Raw genomic sequence first — 27,299 nt, forward strand, 5'->3', positions numbered from 1 at the left:
CTTCCAGTTTGCCCACCCTCCCACCCTGGTCATACATCGATGGATCCCAGCAGCCCCTGCGCTCATCCTCAGCTCTCCATCACGAGCTCGCCACGGGTCTGCCGGTCCCCATCGCCGCCGAGGTGGACGATCCTCGCCTCACCGTCCCGCCTCCGAGTCCCGGACTCCTCCTCGGCTCGTGACCCGCGGCTCCCCTGGGCTTCTAGCTCTCTCCTCTCCACCGTGGTCCGTCAGTCCACCAGCTTCACCAGGCTCCATCGTCCCTCCGGCTCCGCTTTGGTCTGTCGCCGACCATCCGCCGCCTCGGATTCTCTCCTCGGCCGCCTCGTCCCTCCATCCCACCGGCTCTGTCAGGCTCCTCCTTCCTCCGGCTTCACCTCAGTCCTCAGTCGCTCTGGCTCCGCCGCGCCTTCCTGTCCCCCGCCTCGTGTCGTCGCAGAGGCTCGCGGCGTCGCCTGGGACCTCCAGCGCCTCGGACGCCCTTGGCTCTTCGGCTCTCCGCTTGGCCTCGGTCTCCTGCACCACCTGCTCCGCCGTCGGTCGGACCCATGGAGTCGATGGCCGCTCCTCCTCCATGGCTCCTCCCTCCGTCGGCGCCACCATGGACCATCATGGCTGGGCTCTGGATCTCCTCCTGCTCCGGACTCCTCCTGTGTCCTCCCTGGCTCCTCCCTCCTTCTGTGCCCCCCTGGACTCATGTCTGCTTGCCTCCTCCTGGGGGTCGTCCTCCACCAGAACCTCCTCCAAAGATCCGGTATTCCCAGTTCCGAGTTGTTGTTTTTTTTGTTGTTACTTTAGGTGCGAGGACGCACCTTCCGGGAGGGGGGCATTATGTCACACTCTGGACTTTCACCTGGTCGGATTATCAAAGTTACAACGTTACAGTGTTCAGTGTTTAAATGTTACAGAGTTACAATGTTAGCAATGTTACTCTGTTTTGTTCCCGAGCTCCTCTACGTGTGATTTTTGGTTTGTCCTGCCTTTTGTATATATTTGCCAGTTTTTTTTGGGAATTAAATCTCTAAGTTTTTGTATCTCGAGTCCCGAGCGTTCTCTCTCCCGAGTCCTTCCCAAGAAAACCGCGAAATCGTGACAACATGTTTACGGAAGCGGTGGTGGGATTCATTGGGAAACTAGCGGATGATACGGTAGAGAAAACCGTCATCAGGACATTTCCCAAAGAGAAGTCGTGGGTAGACAAAACTATCCGTGACTCTCTGAGATCCTGCTCCGCAGCCTATAACACGGGGATAGTCACCGGGCATATGAATGAATACAAAGCTGCGTCAAACAGCGTGCGCAGAGCGGTGAAGGAGGCAAAGAGGCACTTTGAGAAGAAACTAGAGTCGCAGTTTCAGCATAGAGAGTCTAGGAGCCTGTGGCAGGGACTGAGAAACATCACGGACTATAAAACTCCAACCTCCATAGTAGAGAGCGCGGATGCTTCTCTGGCAGACGAGCTAAACACCTTTTATGCTCGTTTCGAGGCTGCAGCTAATCATGCTAGTGGCGCTAACGGTATGATGAACAGTATGCATGCTGAGAGAGCCGGAGAGGAAATCACGTTCACCATTTCGGAGCACGACGTAAGGAGGGCATTCAGGAGAGTGAACACCATTAAGAAACCTCAGCCCTCTTGCCTGAATAACTACCGCCCTGTAGCTCTGACGTCGGTAGTGATGAAGTGCTTCGAGAGACTGGTCAGAGACTTCATCAAGGAGAAAGCAAAACTGAGCACAATCGAGCACCCATTCAGCGCCCCAACACCCTGCACCTGGATTAATTATAAATAAATCCACCATCTGGGGCTTTTGTTTTGAACTCTCCTTGTCGTGTGATTCTTCACCTCGTCATACAATTTTACAGTCTTTGCACTGGCTACCTGTTAAGTTCTGTATTAGTTACAAAATATTATTACTCACTTATAAGGCCCTTAACAGTTTAGCTCTTTCATATCTAACTAGTATTCTACCATACTGCAATCCAACCCTATCCTTAGGGTCCCGAAACTCTGGACTTTTGGTAGTACCTATGACAGCAAAATCCACTAAAGGAGGTAGAGGTTTTTGATATTTTGCCCCCAAACTCTGGAATAGACTTCTTGATAACTTTCAGGTTTCAGACACACTCTCTCTGTTCTTTAGCCAAGCATTCACATAATGCATCTCATAATATTTGTACTGCAGTTATATCCGATTAAACACACGCTATTATTATTGTTTAGCTTGGGTTGAACAAGTCATTTTTGCTTGGTTAGAACATCAGCTGCACTAATTATGCCTGTGGTAACTAGGAATTTTACAAGATTCAGGCTGGTTTCAAACTTTAAATGATCTGAGATGACGAGAAGAGATGATTTCAACCCCTCAGACAACAATAGTGATTTACCAATTTTTTCTATTAGTTAAATACATTAAGTTTCTACAATACAATACAAGTTTGTTTTATGGTGCTCAAATCTCCTGCACCTTCTACCTTATTTTGTTTAACCTCAGGTTAGGTAAACTAAGTCGAGTATGTCCTATCTCTCATAAGCATTTAATCATACTCATAAGGCAGGTCACAGAAGACTTCTCCGTGGTCTGTTCTGCTCAGGTCTTTCGGTAGGCGAGCGTATTGGTTATAATAAGATTTAGTATTATTATATAAGTTAAATACATTACAAATAAAATACTAATGTAAAATAGAGATAAAAACAAAGTTGTGTAATCTGTGTGCTCAGTCGTTCAGAGGCATTGTGGCGAGGCTGTCTGGCATCGGGAGAAGCATGTAGCTAAGATGCAACTTTAACTTCTGGCTCAGTTCTAAGTAGACTACCCTCCTATATAGTTGTCACGTTTGGGAAAGTCCCATACAGCTGGAAACCTCCTCTCAAGAAGCTCACTATAAAAAGACAGCCATCTTATTATTCTGCTATAACATTCCTATTCTTCAAAGTTCTTGCTAATACATATTTTTTATATATATATATATATATATATATATATATATATATATATATATATATATATATATATATCTGGCTAGACTTTAACTAAATGTCATATATTCCATGCTTAATATTTTTCTAAAAAAATACTTTCAAATATAATGCTATGGTGGTATTTCTTTCTACTATTCAATAAAGTGAATGCAATACTATGTGTGCTGTATATCTTATAAATCCTTATCTAATAAAAAAATACAATATTCTGTGTGGTCTCTTCTTCTTGATAAATCAGTATCAAACACATCACAATGTGTTCACAATACAAGGTATCACTAAAATAAACAAGGCAAACTTACAAAATTCATCTTTCCCTCAACTATATATTGTGACGAGCGTCCCGAGGATTGATCAGCGTTGCCCTGGGAACAAACCTGGAACACCTACACCAGCCACTCAACGACGGATTCGCCACACCTGGAGCTCATCAGCCGCGGGCCAGATAAGCCCGGCCAGGCGATGGCTTCGGGGAGCCACGAGACTCTGGAACGCACGCTAACCTGTTGTCTCTTTCTTTGTCTCCCAGAAGCGACTACGTGACGGGCCTGCCTGAGCTACTTCCCCTACTCCCTCACTGCAGACTCCCTCACGATATTAAGCCCTGGAAGCACCGAGACGACTCACCGCTGCACTCACCGGACTCACCGCTACACCACCCCCGGACTCACCGCTGCACGCACGCACGCCTCGACCGCTCACCTTCTGTGTATTGCCTAATAAATACACCCTCCGGGGGTTTCACTGCACCTGTTTCTCTTGTGCTTCCTCTGCCTCGCCACAAGTGGTGGAGAATGCGGGCAGTTTTAAAGCGCAAGAGAACAGAGGAAACAAAGAGAAAAAGGAAAAACGCTGTCGCCGCCTTTATTAAAGGTTCCCCACAACATCAACTTCTCTCTTTGTTTTCCCCCCAGGCAAGCGCTCGCTTCCCGGCGAAGATGGAGGAGTTCCTCCAACGCCTCTCAGAGGTTTCTATTCGCCAGCAACAGATCGTCGAGCATTTGGCTACCCGCCAGAACGAGACCGAGCAGGAGCTCGCTGCCCTCCGCGCCGCCACTCGACCACGCCCCGCCGTGCCTGATCCCCGGATGCAAGCCACACAGCTGCTACCCAAGATGTCCGCTAGTGACGACCCCGAAATCTATCTCGAGATGTTCGAGAGCGTCGCAACCACTGAGGGATGGGACCGGCGGGATTGGGCACGCGCGTTGGCCCCGCTGCTGTCAGGAGAGCCCCAGCGCGCCTACTTCAGCATGCCGGCCGACCTGGCGAAGGTATATGATGACCTAAAGAGGGAAATCTTGGGCAGGGTCGGTCTGTCACCGGTCTGCGCAGCCCAAGCCTTCCAAGAGTGGGTCTTCCAGTCTCGCCAGCCGGTAAGGATCCAAGCCGCCGAGCTTACTCGGCTAGCGCAACACTGGCTCCTGGACGGGACACCAACCCCCGCCATCATTGTGGAAAGAGTAGTGATAGACCAGCTCCTGCGGGCTCTCCCCCGGAATTATCGCCAGGCGGTCGGTATGAGAAACCCCAAGAACGTCATGGAGTTGGTTGAGGCGGTCGAGCTGGCGGAAGCTGCCCAGCGTCGAGAGGCTGGGGAGCGGGCGCCATCTTTTCCCCGGAGGGCACCCGGCCACCGATGGAGAGGCGGGCGGCCCGACCATAAGAGATGAGCCAATGCCAACCGAAGAGGCCTCCAACCCCCCTAGAGCGTGGCTGGCAGGCTGCAGCCTCCACCGGGAGCTTCCCCGCGCCGCACCAGAAATCCCCGTCGGCCTGAATGGACGGAAGTTCAGAGCCCTCCTTGACTCTGGCAGTACCATCAGCCTGGTTCAGTCCCGCCTCCTACCCCCGCGCACGGAACCACGGAAACGGCTGCCACTGACCTGTGTACACGGGGACACCCGGAAAGTTTCCACCCGTCTAATCACCGTGACGACGGCAGGAGGAAGCTGGCCCCTGGAGGTGGGTCTCGTACAGGACCTGCCGGTACCAATCATCCTCGGGCGGGACTGGCCGGGCTTCGAGGAGGCGCTACACACCGCGACACAGCCTGTCAGCCCCCAAAGCCCTCGCCGGAAGAGGCGAGAGGGGAGAGGAAACCGCCGCCCTGCCGTTCTCCTAGCATCGGACAGCAGAAGAGATGGTGAGTCCCCTCCTCCTACAACTAATGTTTTCTTTGATGTGTTCCAACAGGTAGTCGGAGGGGGCTCGTTCGGCCGGGCTCAGCGGGAGGATGACCGGCTCAAGAATTGCTGGAACCAGGTACATTTCATGGATGGAGAGGAGACGCGGCCCGGCCCCCATCCTCTTCCCCATTTTATTGTGGAGAACGGCCTACTCTATTGTGTCGCCCAGCGGAGGGGGGAGGAGAAACGGCTCCTGGTGGTGCCCCGAGGGAAAGTGGACACCATTTTGGAGCTCGCCCACGCCCACCCGCTGGCCGGACACCTCGGGGCCGCCAACACTATCAAGAGGATCCGAGACCGTTTCCACTGGCCGGGGCTCGACGGAGACGTGAAACTTTTCAGTGCCAGAAGACCTCGCCCCGGCCACCTCCCCCTAGTCCACTTATCCCGCTGCCCATTATCGAGGTGCCCTTCGAGCGCATCGGGATGGATCTGGTGGGCCCACTGCCGAGGTCTGCCCGAGGCCACGAACACATCCTGGTGATCGTGGACTACGCCACCCGGTACCCCGAAGCCATCCCACTCCGCAAAGCCACCGCCAAGGCGATCGCCCAGGAGCTCTTCACCCTGTCCACCAGAGTGGGGATACCCGGGGAGATACTGACCGACCAAGGCACCCCGTTCATGTCCCGAGTGATGGCCGACCTCTGCCGGCTGCTACGGATCCAACAGCTGCGCACCTCAGTGTACCACCCCCAGACGGACGGACTTGTGGAGCGGTTTAACCAGACACTGAAACAAATGTTGAGAAGGGTTGTCTCCGAGGACAAACGGGACTGGGACCAGATGCTCCCCTACGTCCTCTTCGGGGTGCGAGGTGCCCCAGGCTTCCACCGGCTTCACCCCATTCGAAAGTTGCTGTTCGGCCGACAGCCGCGAGGCCTGCTGGACGTGGCAAAAGAGGCCTGGGAGCAGCAGCAGCAGCGGATGGACATCTTACTCAGACCCCACCAACAGTACGCCGCTGCCTATCTTGATGACCTTGTGATCCACTCTGAGACCTGGGAGGACCATCTGGAGCGCCTACGGAGGGTGCTTCGGGATCTTCGACGGGCTGGACTCACCGCCAACCCCAAGAAATGTCACCTGGCGCTCTTGACGAAGTACCTGGGTTACCGAGTTGGGAGAGGACTGATCCGGCCACAGGAGAACAAAGTCACCGCGGTCCAGGAGACCCTGAGGCCCACCAACAAAACCCAGGTACGCGCCTTCTTGGGGTTGGCAGGGTATTGTTGTTTCATCCCCGACTTCTCCTCCATAGCCGCCCTCTGACAGACCTGACCAGGAAGGGGCAGCCTGAACGGGTTCTGTGGAACCCGACGCCGGAGGCGCGTTCCGAGGATTAAGGCCGCACTCACCTCGGACCCAGTCCTGAGAGCCCCGGACTTCGGCTGCCCCTTCCTGCTACAGACGGATGCACGCATCGCACGCCTCGGACTCCCCGAACTCACTGCTCACCTTCTGTGTATTGCCTAATAAATACACCCTCCGGGGTTTCACTGCACCTGTTTCTCTTGTGCTTCCTCTGCCTCGCCACAATATATATATATATATATATATATATATATATATATATATATATATATATATATATATATATATACTCACAAAAATTAAAGGAACATTTTTTTTTATTGGGCCTGGCATGAATTGAATTAAAAATGTCTGATAATTTTCTGCTCAGTTAAGCAGCTGAGGGCCTCGTTAATCAAGTTCAGCTGTATTGGTGGTCATGGAATTAACAACAGTTGCACTTCAGTGGCAACAATCAGAAAACCCTCAAAACAGGACTGGTTTTACATGTGGAGGTCATTTCAAGTTTCTCCTCTTGATCTTTTTGGCTGGTTTTCCACTGCGTGCTGATTTTGGCTTGCATAATTATCTCTACTGGCAGTATGAGGCGATTCCTTAACCCTACAGAAGTTGCACAGGTGGTCCAACTTCTCCAGGATGGCACATCCACACGTGCTGCAGCAAGAAGGTTTAATGTGTCTCCCAGCACAATCTCCAGAACATGGAGGAGATTTCAGGAGACTGGTGGTTATTCTCGGAGAGCTGCACAGGGCCGTAGAAGGTCCTCAACCCCTCAGCAGGACCGATACCTGCTCGTGCCCTACAGAATGACCTCCAGAGGGCCACTGGTGTGAATGTCTCTACCCAAACAATCAGGAACAGACTTCATGAAGGTGGCCTGGGGGCCCAATGTCCTGTAGTCGGCCCTGTGCTCACTGCCCAACACCGTGGAGCTTGACTGGCATATGCTCAAGAACACCAGAATTGGCACGTCCGCCACTGGTGCCCTGTACTTTTCACAGACAAGAACAGGTTCACCCTGAGCACCTGTGATAGACGTGAAAGAGTCTGGAGAAGACAAGAAGAACGTTATGCTGCCTGCAACGTCGTTCAACATGACAGGTTTGGTGGTGGGTCAGTGATGGTCTGGGGAGGCATATCCATGGAGGGATGCACAGACCTCTACTGCCTAGGAAATGGTGCTCTGACTGCCATAAGGTATCGAGATGAAATCCTTGAACCCATTGTCAGACCCTAAGCTGGTGCAGTAGGTCCTGGTTTCCTCTTACCGGCCTCACGTGGCAAGAGTACGCAGGCAGTACCTGGAGGATGAAGGAATTGAAACAATTGAATGGCCTTCACGATCCCCTGACTTAAACCCAATAGAACATCTCTGGGACATTATGTTTTGGTCCATTAGGCGCCCATACGATTGCTCCTCAGACTGTACAACAGCTCAGGGATGCCCTCACACAAATCTGGGAGGAAATGCCACAAGACACCATCCGTCGTCTCATTAGGAGCATGCCGCGATGTTGTCAAGCATGAATACAAGCTCGTGGGGGCCACAGAAGATACTGAAAAGCATTTTGAGTTGCAGAAATTAAGTTTTGGAAAAAATGGACTGGCCTGCCACATCTTCATTTCACTCTGATTTTATGGTGTCTACACAATTAAGCCCTCTGTAGGCTGAAAACTTTTATTTCCATTCAAAGACTTGGCATCCTTTTGTTCCTAAGACACTGCCCTGTCGTTATTTGTATAGATATCTTCATATTGAGATCTGATGTATCTAATGTGTTTCTTTAAAGTGTTCCTTTAATTTTTGTGAGCAGTGTATATATATATATATATAAATAAGGAAGAGACAAACAGGATAATGAGGGAACATGAACATGGGGAAGGAGCTAAATATACACCATGGAAACCAACCATGACCATAAACAAGGCAAAGAGCAATGAGACGGGATAAGGAATCATGGGAACCTCCAGTCTGAGGCCATCATAGTTCTTAGTTAGACGAGGTGGCTTGCCCTTTCAGTTTGGTGAGAAATTCCTGCCTCAGGTGGAGAAGTATCTTGGGGTTTTGTTCACGAAGTGAAGGAAGGATGGAATGAGAGATCGACAGATCGGATCAGCTTTGCAGCACCGGTTGATGTACCTGTCTGTCGTGAGAAGAAGGATGAAATCCCTGATACAAGTGGCCAAAATGAGTTTCCCCTGCAGGGTGGCTGGGCGCTCCCTTACAGAAAGAGTGAGAAGACCCACTCCTCCTCCACATCGAGAGAGGCCAGCTGAGGTGACTCGGGCATCTGTTCTGAATGCCTCCCGGACGGCTCCAGATGGAGGTGTTTTGGGCATGTCCAGGGTAAAATACCTAGAACACGCTGGAGGGACTATGTCTCTCAGCTGGCTTGGGAGTGCATCAGTGTTCCCCCGGAACAGCTGGAGAGATGCTGCATTTGAGGATGTCAGAGCATTCAGAGGGTGTTTGACACTGATATCCAGTCCTGGTGGGCATCTGACTCGCCTGCTCCACCCGGGAGGCTCTCTGCTCCGTCCACTCCGCCCTGGAGGGTCTCCGCTCCGCCCACTCTGCCTCAATACCCTGCCAAGAGTCCAGAAACGTACAGGCGGTGGTACGGACAAGGACTATTACTCATTCTCCGACTTGGAATTCCTGTGGTTGGGATGCATGGTCGATCCTCTCTCTCATCTCTGTTACATGCTCGATGACACTGCGATGGGCTGCCGGCTTCTGTTCCCAAGCCTCCCTGGTGACATCTAGGAGCCCGTGGGGCTGCCGACCAAAAAGGGGTTTGAAGGGGTTGAAGCCAGTTGAGGCCTTGGGAACTTGCCTGATCCCGAACAGGACGTATGGCAGCATCATGTCCCAATCTCTTTTGTCTTTCGCAACCACCCGTCTAAACATTTGTTTGAGAGTCCGGTTGAACCGCTCGACGAACCATTCGGTTTGTGGGTGATACACTGTTGTCCTCAACTACATTACCTTTAGCAGCAGGCAGAGGTCAGCCATTAGCCGGGACATGAAGGGGGTACCCTGATCTGTCAGGATCTCAGCTGGGAATGCCGACTCTGCTAAACAGCAGGAACAGTTCCCTGGCAGGGCCATTCCCAGATGCCCTGCCATAGGGTGGGTATGTGCCAGTTCCAGGATCGTCTTCGTCTTACCACTAGTATGAGTTTTTCCTCCCCCCTCCGCTGGGCAACATAGTAGAACAGACCATTTTTGACAACAAAGTGCCAGAGAGAATGGAGCCCAGGATGCACATTTTGGCCCTTGATGGTATGAACCTGGGGCCTACAGTGCTTCAGGCGGTCATCCTCCTTCTGCTCTTTAGCAAACGAGCCCCTCCGTGACCTGCTGGATGACATCAGAAAAGCGGTTAGGGCGGTTCCCTCTGGGGCTGGTGGGCTGTGTGGCAGCGGCTAGCAGACGATCAAACCCTGGCCAGTCTCTTCCGACCTGCACAGGCACCGGTGGGTCCTTCACGATTCCCACCTCTACGGGCAGACAGGCACTTGTCGATTGTCCCCGTGCACACAGGTAATTGTGAAAGACAGCTTCCAAATGGGGCGAATACATTCCACCGAACCAGAGTCACTGTGTTGCCTGAGTTGAGGAGAGCGCGGAACAGTTTATCATTTACCTTGACTTTCGCTTTTGGGGCTCCTGCTGCTGGGTCATGGTGTATGATGCAGCCCGCCAACCAGGGGTTTCCAGGAAGCATGGCGTCCTTGGTGGACATGGGCTTCGATGTCATCATTCTCCGTCATCTTAGGCAGCAGTCTAGTGGCTTGAACATGGGGATCAGGCAGCGGAGCGTGCTGAGTGGCAGCTGTCCGTAGGACTGCAAGCTCCTGATCCGTCTCGCCCAGTCAAGTGGTTAGATGTTCCACAATTTGTCACTGTAAGAGGTCTTTAATTTCTGTTGGGGGAGGAGCGCGTTGTGAGAGTGTGGTTTTATTAATAAACAAATTGAATAAACCAGTGAAACGTGTCTAACAATGTCCTGGCGTGGTGGTGCTCCTTCTCTGGTGCAGTGGGTCCATGCTGTGAAGGTGAGGTTGATGGTTCACCAGCTTTTTCTGAGGGTAACAAGAGGTAAGAGTTAGTGACAGCGTTCATGGAGGCATTGCTCACCACAGCCATGCCTCGTGGGGCTTTTGTAGCCGGTCCTTAATGAGTTGCAGCTGGGACCGATCAGCCTGTGATGGGTGCGGCCAGGTGCTCCTTGTGAGTTACCAGGGTGATGCTGATTATTTCTCGGGACGCTCATCAAAGTATCTAGGAATATAACTCTGTATAGACAGTGAAAGACAGTCAGAGAACATTTAGGACGTTTGGGAATTAATGGATGTACAATTGGATTTTAAATTTCTTGTTTTGTAAAACAATTCAGGTAAAAGTGGGGATGGCATATTTTTCGAATATATTCAATAGAAAATAGAACAATGCAAGGAAGTCTAAGTAGCACTATTCTGTTTAATTTGATGATACTGTAAGTATAGAGAATGGAGTAGGTAGATCACTATATGCAGACGATGGAGCACTACGGAAAAGGTGGAATATTTCATTTGTGGAAAGCTGATTGGAAAATGCTGTAAATAAGGTAGAGGGATACACTAAGATATGTGGATTTGTAATTAGTCATTTGTTTCTTGACTAAAAATAATCATCCAAAATTAAAAATGAAAATGTATGGTCATCAGCTTGCGCAAATGAAGGTCGTCAGATTCCTGGGTATGTGGATGGATTCAAAATAATATTTTGGAATACATATACAGAACTTTAAAATTGAAATTGAAAAATGTAAAAGAGGGATTAATGTGTTAAGGTGTTCATTAGGTGCTTATTGGGGAGCAAGTTCTCAATCATTAAAAAGAATATATAGTGCAGTAATATTGATCTGCAAACAAAACTCAAAAAAGTTGGTGTAGTCAAAGTCAGAGGCTCTGAAGGAGATTTTCTTTGTTTTTGAAGTTTGGCTTGTGTCTTGTGCTATGCTTTTTCAGTCTCTTTAGGTATGAAAAAAATCCTGTACTTGACACCCATTCTGACTCCTTCTTCTGACTTCTCTCCATAGATTCATTAACAGCTCCGGAAACCCTCCCCCCCCCCTCCTGCACTTCAGATCAATGAAGATGATGTGTGTCAGCAAGCAGAAGAAAACCTGCTGGTCTCCATTTTCAGATCTTCAGCAGTTTACTAGAGCTGTGTAAAATCTCTTTAACACATATAATCAGAACAGACTAATCATGTTTGGCTGGTCCCTGGAGCATAAGATCACACCAACAGCTGAATTCAAATCTGCTTTTAACAGTTAGTGAGAATTGGTAAATTCACATCAGGATTCACATCTCACATCTCCCCACTGCTCTTCTTCCAACGACTGCACCTCTAAAGACACCTCTGTCAAGCTCCTGTAGTTTATGGATGACAGTGCAATCAGAGAAACCTCCTGCACTCCCCATTGTGTAAATAAGAGTTTAATAAAAGAACAAGCAATAGGAACGGTAATCCTAAATGTTTTCTGTTGTGATCTGACACTATAAAGAACATACAAAAAATACAATTAACTTGAGCTTCATAGGATGTGATGGCAGGGGAAACACTGTGCTGACACAGATCTAATGTGCCATCATTGAGTCCATCCTCTGCACTTCGATAACTGTCTCATTCAGCTCAGATACCAAATCTGACCTCAGAAGACTTCAGAGAATAGTCAGGACTGCTGAGAGAATCATTGGTACAACCCTCCCAACTCTCCAAAAGCTGTACTTATCCTGAGTGAGCAAAAGAGCTAAGAAACTCCAATTGAAATCATCTGAAAGTCAGATACACCTAGGATGCCTTGAGGGTGAGTAAAAAACAAGCTAATTTTCATTTTTGGCTAACCCTTTAACTGTTGATTGACAGGCTATTGCCACTTTTCAAGACCTGATGTCCATTGCAGTGGACATCTTTTTTTTTTTTAAATCCTGTGTTCTGCAACTTTGAAAATCTTCAAAATAAATCTGAATATTATCATTTGATAGTCTTAATTTTATAATAGGTGCAAGCTGATGAGGCTTTAATAAACATAAATTATTTACTTTCCTTTGCATTTTAACATAACATACCTTTACACGCAAATACCATCTAATGTCCATTTTGTATAGTGTGTATTTTTCTTATATTCTTATTCCCTGTTTATTTATTCTATTTTTATTATTATCTGTATCTTATATTGTCACTGTCACTCTTTTTGTACTGCAGAGCGTCTGTCACCAAAGCAAATTCCTGTGTGTAAACTCTGATTTTAATCATGTGACTTTGCTCTGAATAAAGATATGTATTGTCTCAATACAATTCAATAAAATTTAAATTGTTAATTTTTTTATGTTGGATACGAAACTCACTCAAGTTTAGTTAAAACCCCCCAAAAATTATACTTGTGTTATTCTACTTTGTAAGATCTTTCAAATAACATATGAAACATGACTATCTGAGTTGTATGACATTTCTAAATTAAACATATTTAGTAAATTATTTTTTTATTTATGCATTTTTTTTCAGCATTACTTCAGAGTTATAATAATATATATTTTTTTGTTGATCAATGTAGTGGGTTGAAAAATATGTCAATGTTTTATAGGGATTGATTAAGAGTCAATCAAAATAATTACATTCATAAAATTATACCTAATTTATCATTGTGCTGCTCATTTGTTCTCATAAACAGACACGCAAACAGGAGTGTGTCTGGTCTTGCCGGTTGTATAGGTTTAAAGATGTATGAGAATGTGTGAGGACGGCCGGCGCTGTACCTGCAGGGTGCTGACCAACAGCTGGTACCACTCCAGACAGTGTCTCAGGACGCCGGCCTTCTCCACGGCGAGGCAGTGTTTGACAGCGTCCTGGTGCCGGCCCTCGGCGCTGTAGAGCTGCACCAGCTTGTGGTTGATGTAGGTGTCTGCGGGCCGCAGCTTGAGCTCCGACTGCAGCAGCTCGTACAGCTGGTTAGAGCCGCTCTGAGCGCTCAGAAGCTTCTCCTGCGCAGAGAGGACGAGGACGCAGGAGTGAGACACAGCAGCAAAGCGGAGAACGTCTGAAGCTCCTCAGCTCACACTCACCCTCAGATCGAAGACGCCCGGGTGTCCCGGCAGGAGCCTGGACGCTTTCTCCACCCAGAACTCGGCTCGGCTGTCGTGCTCGGCTTTACTGCACAGCAGCTCAGCCACCTTCAGGACCAGATCGTGCTGAGCCGGGTTCAGATCCACCGAGCGCTGCCGGTCAAACAAACACATAACCTGTGTTTAACACCAAACCGCAGGAGAACGAGTGAGGAGAGCAAACGAGGAGAGTCCAAACCTTGTAACATCCTAACGGCTTTGTCCGTTTCTCCATCACGCTCAAACAGCTGCCCGAGGAACTTGTGCGCTTTAGGATCCTTCGGCTGGACGCTCAGATACTCTGAAACATGTCTGCCGTTGAAGTGTGTGAAAGAGAGAGAGAAACGCATCAGCTCATCTGAGAGCAAACCGGACATCGGTCAAAGCAGAAAGAGCACAGAAACCAGCCTACCTTTTAGCCAGCTCATACTCCTTCGCCTCAAAGTATAGCTTAGCAAACAGAAATCCTTTGACTGGCCTCTGAAGAAACACAGATCACAGAAACACCACTGAAAGTCCTAATGAACACCAACTACTATTGTCAAGTTTTAATGAATTTAATTCATTAGACGTGCTTTGATAACATTTTATTTAACCATTTAAACAAATCTAGAAAAACATGAAAATAAAAAAGGAACTTGTTTCAAAGGGCCCTGTATTTAAGACACGATTATCAAAGTATGTGGTTTGTATGTCATTCTTATAGAATTGAGGTATTTTCACAAGAATAAAAGTTGTTTACACGAAGAGCTTGTGTAACTTAGCTTAGTATGAAAGCTACAAATACCTTACACCAATAAGCGTTTATAAGTTCGCCTGAAGACACTTCATCATATCACTGATCCAGACAGAAATAATAACTACATCCCTCAGACCCGTGCCTCAGTCTCCAGCTGAAGTTACAGACTTAATGTTTCTCAGAGAGTAACTCTCCACAATGTTTGACTAGATTTATGGTCTAGTGCCGGTCATAAAGCTTCAGGAGCAGGTGTGTGTCTGTCAGTAACAGAAAGAGTCCGGTGACCGGTTAACGTTACTGTGACTGATTCACGGCCATTAGGCCCGCGGTGCTCTTCTTACCGCTTTCTGCGAGGGAGAGGCGCTCTGAACTGAAGAGATGTAGCGCTCCACGTCCGCTTTAGTCCGCCTCATGGCTGCTGTCACAAACTCTTCGTCTCTGTTTCAGAAGTTCATTGAAGATCACTCTCTGTTCACGATCCAGAGTGAAAGTATGCGCTTCTATCCTTGAGGGTGTGTACCTGCCGCTCCCTTAAAAAATACAAAACCTCAACACAACGAAAGGGTGTTCATTTGCATTTAAAAAAAATAATATGTCATGAAAGGCTAATTTAAACACAACATACCGATAAACAAAGATAACATTTACAAATAATATAGAGAAAATAGAATTACAAGCAGTATTATACAAACAAATTAAACCACTTTAATTGAACTCTTTGCTCAAACAAAAAAAGTCAAAACGAGTTTAATCTAAACTGAAAGCAAACGCGCGAAATGTTTCCGTGACTGAATTATGTAATCCAGGCTTTGTAGCCTACTTAACGTGTTTTCAGGTAACATAAAAAATCATCCTCTTCACATGAGCAAATGAGCTTAGGCTGACTTCGGCACAGATCGTTTAAATTAACCATATGTTTGGTTGGCTGTATTTTATTCTGATGATAAACTGCGACCTTCGTAAAGCTGCACGGCATGCGTCGAACTTCGATACATATATTTGATCATAGAGTGTACTTTGCTTAAATCCAAGACAGCACTCACATCTATGAAAAACTTCTAAAATCTTTGAAGGGGAAAGGTAGTGCTTACTGTCTCATCAGGGTCTAAGCGCACGCACTTTTCATTTTTAGGGGTTGAATGTTTTCATACAACAGCTTTGGACCTGTGGTTAGAAGCATATTTTCTTGTTAGTAAAATATACAGAGGTTGGACAATGAAACTTAAACGGCTGGTTTTATTGATACCACGTGATGGATGCATCAGAAGTGTTATCCCTGTCCTTTCTTTTCTGCTGTTTGTCCCCTGATGAACACAGTTATGACGCTGGTAACAGAGAGCCGCTGGCCCTCAAGTTAGCGTTGGAGGACTGGTGTCATTGCTTCAAGGGTTCCTTTCATAGTCTGGACTGAACATATATTAGATCTGCAAAACCTCCAGGCAGGCTTGTTGGGCATTGTTTTTATATTTCCTATACATTTAGTCATTTTGCAGATGCTTCTTTTCACACTGTACACTGCACTCCATTGATTTCCATTAATACACGTGAAAAAAGCAGACTGGAAACCCAAGCTTCTGCAGCAAAAGGTGCGAAAACATTCAAGTTTGGTGAAATCGCTCCAGTTTGTCTTCGGCCTGGAGGAGAGGCGTTCATGTTAGTTTTTGATTTATTACATGTAATTCAACTGTCCACAGGTTGTGTATGAAGGAAAACATGGCTCGTGACGTCATGTCCTGGCACCTCTTCACAGCTGCAAAAGACAAATGTTAATAATTCTATTAGTGCTTCTTTCAACTGAATAAAAATAGCTTTCCAGTTCTTTATAAAACACTGTGAAACAGGGTTTTCTATTAGAAATTGTACATTTATGAATGTAAAACTTTAGAAATAAAATGAGTAGATTAATAACAAAAGTTTCGTTATTCACATCACCTTGGCTGAAATATCCAAAAACTGCAAAAGACAAATAGCTGCATACTGTAGCTGCAGTGTGAGCATAACTTAAACCTCTTTATGAAGACTATCAGCCAATCACGTGTGGTCATTCACAGACTTCTTTCTATTCCTTAATAAAAGTCTGTCTCAGCAACTTTGTGAATGGGTTTTAAGCGAAAACTCTAAAAACGTTTATTCCTGTTTACTGTTAAATGTTAAAAATGTTTATCGAATACGTGCCCAGAGTCTTTTGGCAGATGAGTATCTTGTTTATAATAAGATCTTATTTTACTATATTTAGGTTACGTTGCACATAAAATACTAATATAAAATATGAATAAAAACAAAGTCATTTTAAAATCTGTCAAGGTGTCCGGCTCCAGAGACGCTGTGAAGCCTGCACCGTGAACATCTCATGCAGGAGGACATCAGAGAACGAGAATGAGCTGCCTCTCCTTCATCATCATCATCATCATCATCATCGTTCACAGTGTGCGGTATTGAGAGGTTTGATATCTTGATGGATTACAATGGACTGAACAGGGGAAAAAAACTGCTTCAACTTGTAGTGACTCTCTGAGGAGTTTCAACCCTGGTATGATTTATTCAAGAGTTAAAAATACAGGTTGTGAAATTGTACTTATGTGGGTTCAAGCACATTCTAGGAAACAAAAAAGTAGATAAAATAGCTAAACAAGCATTGCAAAAAAAAAAAGTCTTTGAAGATCTGAAGAAAGGAGTATGGTATGGGGAAATATAGTTAAAGGATGACAGGAGAGATGGGAAGAAAAGCTGAAAGACAGACATCTACAGTCCCATCAAAGTATTGAGACCTGGGCTTTATCTAGAAGACTGCATGTGGAGCATCGGCTGCTTGAACTTGGAGCAATGTTATACCGCATTGTTTTTTGACCTAGGTGGGACTGACATGAAGAAAAAACTGTATGTGGGCAATAAGTATCTCCAGAAGATGGCAGTAATGAAGCACCAATGATGCCGTTAAAGCTAAAGAAGAAGAAGAAGGAGAAGAAGGAGAAGCGAAAGAAGAAGTGTGTGTGAAGCACAATGTTCAGACATGAAGGCGCTTCGCTGCTTCTGCGTCTGTTTTCTGCTTCTGCTGGAGGTGTCCTCGGGTGTCGGAGTGTGTGTGTGTGTGTGTGTGTGTGTGTGTGTGTGTGTGTGTGTGTGTGTGTGTGTGTGTGTGTGTAGAATGATCCTGCTGCTTTTAAGAGCTCACTCTTTCAGCAGCTTTAGCTTCACGACTATGCATTTCTCCCAAAGGTAGTAGAGAATAAATAAATAGTAATAAAATAAATGAAAAAGAGGCACATTGGGTGCAGGATGAAGTCTGGGGTTTGAGGAAGTTCATCTCAAATCAGAATATGACTTTCTGAAGCAATACAGGATGTTGATTTCATACATGTTCTCATATGAGGACACCGGGACTGAAAGCATGTTTATTGCGCAATTTGGGAGCTAAATAAATGTAAAAAAATTATATGTCAATATTCTATTAAGTGTTAATACATTATTATGAAAATCTTGTCAATTGTTATACTTCTTTTTATTACATGTTGACCCAAAAATATAAATTAGATTTAGTTTACATAGATACATAGAATATAATGAGTTGAGAATCATCTTTATATAAAATTTAGTTTAAAAAAAACAACAAAAAAAACCCTATGCATGTTCATTCGTGTCTTTTTATTATTATTATTGTTTTGTTTAATAAATTTGGTCCTAATGTCCTCATCCGCAGACACAGCATATCTTATGTATAAAATATTTTTTTTTTAATGCGCTAAACAGTAAAGACATGAAAAAGCAATTTGGGACTCCTGCAATGATGACTGATTTCCTTCATTCTAGCAAAGTCTGTAGCATCTGGGTGTGGATCGGTAATAGAGATGAACCTGAGACTGAGACGTTTCATCCAGAACGTGCTTGATGTCTCTGGAGTCTGCTGCTCTTTAGGCACTTCAGTTTGGGGAATTTCCACTCCAAAAAAACCCAAAACAAGCCATTTCAGATCATCAAGACTTACTACAAATAGCTTCAGACGTCAGGAGAATGACAAAAGTCTCAGTGTTTTAATGTGCTGTAACAGGAATGCGAGCTCTTCTCAGTCAGTGTCTCTTTTAAGCTGGATTGTTTTCTCTTTTGCTCTGCATCATATACTGCACATGAGTGATGTAGTTAGAGTCACTTGATACACAAATCTACCGCCAGGTTCTGGTAACCCAAAATAAATGTAACTAGCCCACATAAGACCTTTAGCATGTCTAAATATCTGTCTCTGTGTGTCTGGCAGGACTGGGAGATCTTCGGCGTCCTGAGAACGTCCGTGTGGACTCACTCAACACCCGTTATGTTCTGCGCTGGGACTGGCCTCACGAGACCGCCGCCAACCAGAGCGTCAGCTTCACTGCGCAGTATCTATCGTAAGAGCCTTCGTGTGTGTGTGTGTGTGTGTGTGTGTTTGCTTCAGGCACGTGAGCCGTGTGTTCATGGGTTTGTGACAGAATCAGCTGTTAAAGGAGTCATCAGATGCCCTTTTTTCCACAAGCTTAATGAAAAGTCTTTGACATACTTTGATTAAAAGTCTTGTTATTGCTTCAGTGGCTCTGATGTCAGGAATAAATGACTGCCATGTTCATTATTAGATGAAACTGCTAAATGGCTCAACCTCTTAATCTTAATCTCTTCCCCTGCTCTGGAGTCAGTACAGCTCAATTAGGGCGGAGCTAAGGTAAAACGGCCTTGTCAATCAACTATCACGGGAGGAATCTCAGAAAAGCCTGATTTGAGAAATGGGATTTTAAAATAAAGAAATAGCACTGGGTGGATTTTTCTCATCATAGGGTACACGCACCTCCAACACACATTTATCTTCACACTACTTGTATAGTGAATTTTGCATCCAATGCTTTTTTTTCATCTTTAAATACTAAAGGAAAATATATGCTGAATTATATTAGTATGAAAATGAGGTCTACACATTTTTAGAATATTGACTCCAAATTTTATCCAGATGTTCTGTGTTTATTATAAGGGAGAAATGTTTTTAATTGTGCTGAGGTTTTATTAAACACGGATGCGCACATGCATATGCCAAACCTTATAATAACAGATGTAAATAATCATATATTCTTAAACTATATGATTGATTAGTGTGCCGTACTGTATATACACATTAATAAAACTGATTTAGAAAATCAAATGAAGTGTAGTTGCTACAGTGTTTTATTTACACTGATGTTATGCCTTAGGAGGATGAAGATACATGAGGATAGTATGATTAAAGCTGCTTGCTAACTGATGCCAAGTATACTTGCAGCCAGACTAATTGTTAGTATATTTCATGTGTGTTAATGATGTACTTACATTTTACTAAAGTATAACTTTGTTTATTTAATGTACTTTTTGATGCTGAATTAGAACAAATTCAAGTATGCTTAGGACACTTTAAGTATATGATGCAATAAATGTTTTAACTAGTCTGTCTGCTTCCCCCAATGTTGACCTGGGCCTTTAATGACAGTGTTTTGAACCTCAAATGGTTTTAGCCTTGCAAAACAAAATGCACCAACCATGTTTTTAAATATAAAGGCAGAAAGACTCATTTTTAAATTCTAATATGTAAAATTAATTAAAGAAAAAACACCAACCCAGGAGGGATGAAGACCATCTCTTTGTGCAGACACAGTCAACAGGAGAATCAGGTCTGCCTGCTTCCTGACCTGAAACTATAACCTATGTTGTGAAGACCATCTCTTTTCAACAGGTCAGGTCACCATGTTGTTCTTACTTAGACATCCAGCCATTGAGACCCAGCAGTCTGCTGTGAATCTCATCACCCCGGTAAGCAGGGAGGGGACCAGAGCAGATTACATTGTCCGACCTTGTACTTGAGAGTTCACACACCTCTTTAATATTATTTTTAGTGATCTCCGACTGGCAAAGTCGAACATCATTAGCACCGATGTGAATAACAATCTTACTGAATTTATGTTTAGCATTAGCCAGCACTTTTTAATTTGACAAGATGTCAGACGCTCTGGCTCCCGATAAGCATTGGACTATCGTGGCTGGTGTCTTTACAATAGAATCGCTGATTACTAGAGCACTTTGATCAGGAGTGGGGAGAACCTATTTGATGTTCTGATCGGAACGGAAGGGCGGTGACCCACAACCAGCAGCCCTATGCCTTCTGATCCACCAGCTCTGTCTCCATCACTCGGCCCACAGATGTCTGCAGCCATTACATCTACTTCTTGGCTCCTCCGTGGGTTGTCAGTACTGGGATACTCTGGGTCTGTGCCATGTGCATCATCGCCATCTCTTCACCACATCCTGCTCTCATCCCTTTTCTGTTGCTTGAGCTTTATAATATTTATCTTAAGTCTTTGCACACACACAGCTATTCACTTTTTTCAGTACGTTTTTATTTATAATGATTTATTTTTTCAAAACCATTGAAACAATTTACATAATTATATGTTTTTTCAAAATAAAACGTTTATTATGCACTTAATATAGTATAATTTAAATATATTAATTATGTCTGAAAAAGCAATTTAAATATATTTCTTTTTAATCTGGGAATGCTATGTGTTTATAGCAAGAAATTTTTTTTCAAATAAAGCTGCAGTGAGACCCATTGTGCATCTCCGAGCAGCTCTGTGTATTTCGTGATTAAATGAATCACTAGCTTCGTAACTGTACAAATACTGATGACATTTGGAAGCAGGTATCTAAGTTGGTTTTTGATACGTATTTTATGAAATAATTAAAATAAATGATAATACTGGATCAGAGGCTAACTTTAAAGGTGGTAATTCTTATTGGGAAGATTCATGTAGCCTAAGCCTACATAAAGCGAAAATAAGGATGCGTTGCTTTACTGACAGATCACGTGTACTCATGTCGTTCTTTCCTCCAATAGGGAGTTTCGGATGCGGAAGGCCAGTAGTGAGAAGTACTGGAAGTCGGAGTGTGAAAATGTTTTGGAGCTTCGCTGTGACTTCACTGGAGCTGAGCTGCATTACAAAGGCTTGTATCTGTTGCGTGTGCGGGCAAACACATCACAACAGTCCTCTGACTGGGTCTGGATCAGATTCTGTCCAGATAAACAAGGTGACCTGTCTGTCTGTCTGTAGTATACATTTCTGCTGTGTACAATACTAGTCTCAATTTTGCAATGATTCTCAACTGATAAAAGCAGTTATGAACCAAATAATTCACATGTTGGTCAAGGCTTAAGGCTTGTCCTATTTGAGCACCTAAATTAAAAGTAGATATATAATGCGTTAAACGCTGTTCAATGTGTTGGGGCACTTAATTTCTAGTGATTATCGTCAAATTGATTCTAGAGACAGTCTATGCATTTAATAACAACCTCATTAATGCACATCCCTATTTGATTCTGTTCAGTGCTTTGGTACAATCTTTATTGTTAAACGCGCTATATAAATAAAAGAGATTTGAAATAAAATTGATTGATTGATAAAGAGCCAAAGCCATCCATCACTTTTGGGAGATAACCAACAGGAGCCAGCTCATATCAATTTATCAAATTGTTCTCCAAATTTATTCATGTTAACATCGGTATTGTATTACTATGAGAATAGTGTGTAGATTTAAATTTATGTACAGTCTCTAATCCCGGATGTGATGCAGTGCCATGTGCAAATTTCCAGCAAAACCTAACCTCAGAAATTCTAATAGTTATCTTTAAAATACCATTATTCTTTAAAAATAAATTATGAACCATTAAAAAAAAATTTGTGTGTGTTTTGGGCACTTTTGCATTTTTGTCTGTCTGTCAGTAATCTGTTTATATTCTGTCTGTCTGTCAATAGTCTTTATGTCTTTATTCTGTCTGTCAGTCTGTTAGTATTCTGTTTATCAGATTGACAGTCTACTGACAGGTATCTGTTTGTCAGTAGTGTGTCGGTCTATCTGTTAGTAATCTGTCTCTCAGTAGTCTTTCTGTCTGTCTGTTAGTAGTCTTGTTGTCTGTCTGTATTCTGTATGTCAATCTGTCAGTAGTCTTCCTGTCCGTCTGTATTCTGTTTGTCTGTCTGTCTGTCAGTAGTCTGTGTGTCAGTCTGTTAGTAGTTTGTGTCAGTCTATTTGTCTGTAGTCTGTATGTCTGTCTGTCTGTCTGTCTGTCTGTCTGTGTGAGTCTGTTTCTGGCACTGGTGTTTAATTCTGTGATGCTCTTTTCTTCTGCTCTCAGCTGCTTTAGGTCCTCCCTCCAATGTAAAGCTAAACTCTGTTGAAAGAGATCTGGAGATCATCATCACTGATCCTCTGAGCAGCACTAACCAGTCCATGAAAACTTTACTGGGCGACAAGATGAGCTATCACATCCAGTACTGGACGGGCTCTGAAGAGCCTCAGGTATCTTTGCACAATCGTGCTGAAAGCTATTGCATGGGTTTCAGCAGCAGCTGCATGTGTGGCATCTGTTGAGGACTAGTACAAGCTGTGAATGCAAGTTATCTTTAGCTTTGATCTCAGAAATGCTGCCAAGTAATGTGACCACATCCTGTAGAAAGATGGTGGTTTCTGTTGTAGTTTTTCTTAAAATACATGTTGTTAAAAGTATTGTTACACACACTGGGATCCAGTAGTCTGTGAACATGTGGGTACCTTTTTAAACACAATTTGGGATTTTTTAAAAAAGAAGAAATAGTTTGAAGCCCTCACACGTTTTATTTTATGTGTGCCACAAAACATTAGTAAAAGTGTATGCTGAACAACATTCTTAAAAATAAGTACAGTAAAAGTACAGCTTGTTGATATTTTAGAATAGCTAATGCATTCACTCATGTTAACAGACTTATTATTTCACAGCTATGACTGGTGTGTTTTCAACGCAGTATTACTGTTTAGAGTGAAATAATTTCCTGCTTTGACTGTCCCTGCAGAAGGCTAAAGATCTGGAGACAAAGAACAATCTGGTGATGCTGACTGACCTGCACAGACAGACGTTGTACTGTGTGAGAGTTCAGAGCCGTGATGACTTCTATAACAAGAGCAGCATCTTCAGCGACACACACTGCATACGCACTGAAGGTTAGCAGCTCTCTCACACATACATAGAGTTCAAGATGCTAATACACATCTTTCAGTGAAGACACCTTCAGTTGACAGTGAACAGGCAGTGACAAAACCTAATCTCAAACATATGGTACTGTACCTAGTAAAGGCTACTGTTTTGGGAAAATGATTACTTTAACAAAGAAAATCTATAGTTATTCTAAATTTACATGGTTATTCATCCACATTTATACATTGCATAAGTCAGTGACTCTTCAGACGAATGAGTGTGTAGCATACAGTGACATTACGACTGAAATCTGTGATTTCAGGTCAGATGCCATACTGGCAGAGATTTCTGTTCTTCCTGATCTCTCTTCTGCTATGCCTACTGCTGGTGCTGCTGTACTGCTGTTTTCACAAGATGTTTATGATCTTCAAGACTACTTTCTGCCCAGCCATTGAACTCCCAGATCACATTCAGGAGGTACACAACATATATATATTTGTTTCACAACATGTATATGTTTCCAGGGTGACGCTGATGGTTGCTCGGGACGCTTGTCACCCACAATTCACAACAAAGTGGAAGTCCTGGAGCCCAAGGAACCATCTGGTCACCCTGGCGTTGGTCTCCTTCGCCCAGATATTGCAGGGGGGGCGTGATCAGTGACCAGGGTGAATTTTCGGTGGAAGAGGTAATACCGCAGCTCCAGGACTGCCCACTTGATAGCAAGGGCCTCCTTTTCCACCTCAGCATAGTTTCTCTTGGCCAGGGTCAGCTTTTGGCTGATGTACAGTACCGGATGCTCCTCTTCCTCCTGGATCTGGGACAGGACGGCACCCAGACTTGTGTTAGAAGCATCCCTTTGCAGCACGAAGGGGCAGCTAAAGTCCGGGGCTCGGAGGACCGGCTCTGAGGTCAGTGAGGGGCCTGGGTGCTTTCCATAGCGCTTCCACCTTCTTCTCTTGAGGCCTGATGAGGCCCTTCCCGAATTGTAAACCCAGGTACTTAGCTTCTGATAGCACCAGATGACATTTTCGGGGGTTGGCCGTGAGTCCAGCCCATTGGTGTTCGGACAGCACCCTCTGCAGCCGGGCGACGTGGTCCTCCCAAGTATCAGAATGGATGTCATCCGAGTATGCCGCCGCGTAAGCTTGGTGGGGGCGTAAGACGATGTTAATCATTCTTTGGAAGGTTGCTGGGGCAGCTGTGGAGACTAATGGGAAGGGTCCAGAACTGACAATGGCCACTGGGGGTAGAGAAGGTAGTTGTAGCTTTAGCATCTTGAGAGAGAGGTACTTTCCAGTATCCTTTTGTCTGGTAGAGGGTCGTGATATACCGGGCCTTTCCCAGTCGGTCCAGCAACTCATCTACTCTCAGCATAACTGTCAGATAACCATCGAATCCGCACACCTCGTTCAGTCGATGGAAGTCATTGCAGAAGTGGAGGGTGCCACCAGGCACTCCCCAGACTCCCCACTCCCGCATCCACAAGCTCCAACAAGCTTCATGGTGGTAGATGGGTTCCGAATCCTGACCGTTTGTCGATGGGTCCACATGAGGGATCACAGGAATTGGTCCACATACCGCTATCTGACTAGCCAACGGGAACCCCTCTAGCAGCCAGTGATGTGCGAGCAGGGTCGGCTCGACAGGTTGAGCTTGGGCCGGAACACAGGAATTGTATTCACAGGCGTGAAACTGTTGGAATCAGAGAGAGTTCCAGGCGAGCCAGAATTTTACTTCGTAGCTCAATGTAGTTCTCAGCTGCCTCGCGGGGAATGGAGAAATACAAGCTGCTCTTCACCGTTGTAAGGGTCCCCCTCTTCCTGCAGAATGGAATCCAGAGGTCCTGGTCGAAGGTCAATGTGTGTCCGGTCTTTTCTTTTGCGTCTAGTTAAAAATCACTAATATTTATTAATCTTTTGGGTTTCCAATTATAGTACTGACCTTATAAATAATTTTATCTGACTCCAATCTTTCGTGATTTTATTTATATTTATTAAAATGTAACTGCTGATCCCTCTAGTTGTGATTAAATTTGGATCATTAATTAACTATAATATTTCCTAGTTTCGACTTATCGTTCGTTAGGAGTCTGGGTCGCTTAGAGACCTTGTTTGGCCAGAACAGACTCACAACACATCTGGGCTAGTCCAGGTCTTAGTCAGAGGCTAAGAATGTCATAAGAATGGAATTTGTTTAGGCTTGGTGCGAGTAGTCGTAAGCAATTTACCCGAACTACTCTATTGCCCATTCTGGTCCCCCAATTGATCAATTTTCCGATGCAGAGCCTCGAGCTTCCCCATGATGTTATCCAAAGTGCGGTTTACAACCACAGTCTGAGTCCCGACAGACTCAGTTATCCCAGGCATCTTTTTGGGGCTGTGGACAGCTGAGTTTCCGGGGCGATGCTGATGGTTGCTCGACGCGCATCATCACTATATATATATATATATATATATATACACACACACACACACACACACACACACACACAAATGAGCCTTTAAATGAAATTTTAAATGCATCAAGACAAGATAATGTGTGCACATAAGAAAATGTGAAGAGGTAAGCTGCTCCATAAATGTCTGAATGGAATAAAAGTATGCATAACATCTTACAAATCATTAAAAGACAAAAAACAATTCAGTTTTGCAATGTTTCTGCATTAAAAAAAATCTACTTCTAACCACAGAGTATGCTTATCAAACTCTGCATCAAAAATAATAGCAAAGCTCTTTGCTTGATTGTGTTCTTTGAATAAGAGGCCCAGTGATTCTTAATCCTGGAATCCCCTGCTCTGCACAATGTGTGTCTCCCTTATTTAACCTCATTCAGATCATCAGCACATTTGGAAAGAGCTCCATGAGCTGAACTGTGTCTAAAAAGACATAGAAAATGTGCAGAGTAGGGGTCACCAGGAAGAATCACAGACACATCGCATAAACTAAGGTCAGTGTCAAAGAGTGACAAGTGTTATAATGGATTTCCCTTTCTAAAACCATTCCTGTTGCTTCAAGGGCTCAACCTTTCATTTAAATGCATGTTCTCTGTCTCTCTTCAGCTGTGGTTAAGTGACTCCGAGAAGCCGCAGCTGCTGGCTCCTGAGTCTCCAGAGTCTGTGTGTGAGCCGCTGGTCGTGGTCAGTGCTGATCTGGACGCTGTGGCGGTGGATGAACACTTGAACGCTGAGGAACAGGACTCCAGCGCACACAGCCGACACGGCAGCGGAGACTCGGGCGTTTACTCCACAGAGGAGGACTCCTGTCACAGATCCACACACACAGACCTACAGACGAGCAGCAGAAAGCACAGAGAAGAGATGCATGATGGGAACCGGCTGGAGATCTGCGCTTGAAACGCTCCACAGACGTTGCAGCTTTGACTTTCTCTCTTCCTACATCTGTCAGCTTATTGTACACGTGGAGAGGTTTATGACATTTGACTCATATTTCTCATATCTGTATGTTACCGTGCAGATCTCTTATGATTCTTATAGAATTCATTACTGTCACTTGATGACTTTTTGTTAGCTTCAACAATAGCAGCATTAAATAGGTCAATGAACTGTCATGGTTTGACTTTTTTCTTATTCATCTCCACTCAGTGTCAGATTAAAACATATTGGGGTAACACTTTCTATGAAGCCCGTATTTATAATAAATTATAAGGGTATTCTTAAGGCATTACCATTCATTTTTTTATTTGACTGTCATATTACACATTAATATGATTTAAAACATAATCTTATGGCCGTTTGAAAAAAAACTCGTTTAAACGGCATCACTTTGGATTGGATTTATTTTCATTACCCCGCCCAAGTGTTTACTCAAAGAAAAAAGGCGGAGCTATTATTCAGTCTGTAGTGTTGCTGCGGGCGCCATGTTCTGGAGGCGCAGTGTTTCGCTGTCGAAGTCAAACTACTTT

General features: G+C 44.7%; 1 protein-coding gene and 1 pseudogene across 1 annotated transcript; one reads left to right on the forward strand and one right to left on the reverse strand.

The window, feature by feature from the left end:
• LOC122351647 overlaps positions 1-14,872 on the reverse strand; it is a 62,428-nt pseudogene extending 47,556 nt beyond the window's left edge.
• Positions 14,873-17,342: 2,470 nt separating this feature from the next.
• Positions 17,343-26,945, forward strand: LOC122351656 (interferon alpha/beta receptor 1a-like). Its single transcript, XM_043248879.1, has 7 exons — positions 17,343-17,448; positions 18,630-18,759; positions 21,264-21,454; positions 22,560-22,723; positions 23,254-23,401; positions 23,698-23,852; positions 26,437-26,945. Exons 1-7 carry the CDS (start codon positions 17,391-17,393, stop codon positions 26,728-26,730), a joined length of 1,140 nt encoding a protein of 379 aa, XP_043104814.1. The 5' UTR covers positions 17,343-17,390; the 3' UTR covers positions 26,731-26,945.
• The last annotated feature ends 354 nt before the right edge of the window (positions 26,946-27,299 follow it).

This window comes from Puntigrus tetrazona, chromosome 9 (genome assembly GCF_018831695.1).
Source record: "Puntigrus tetrazona isolate hp1 chromosome 9, ASM1883169v1, whole genome shotgun sequence".
Classification (NCBI taxonomy): Eukaryota; Metazoa; Chordata; class Actinopteri; order Cypriniformes; family Cyprinidae; genus Puntigrus; species Puntigrus tetrazona.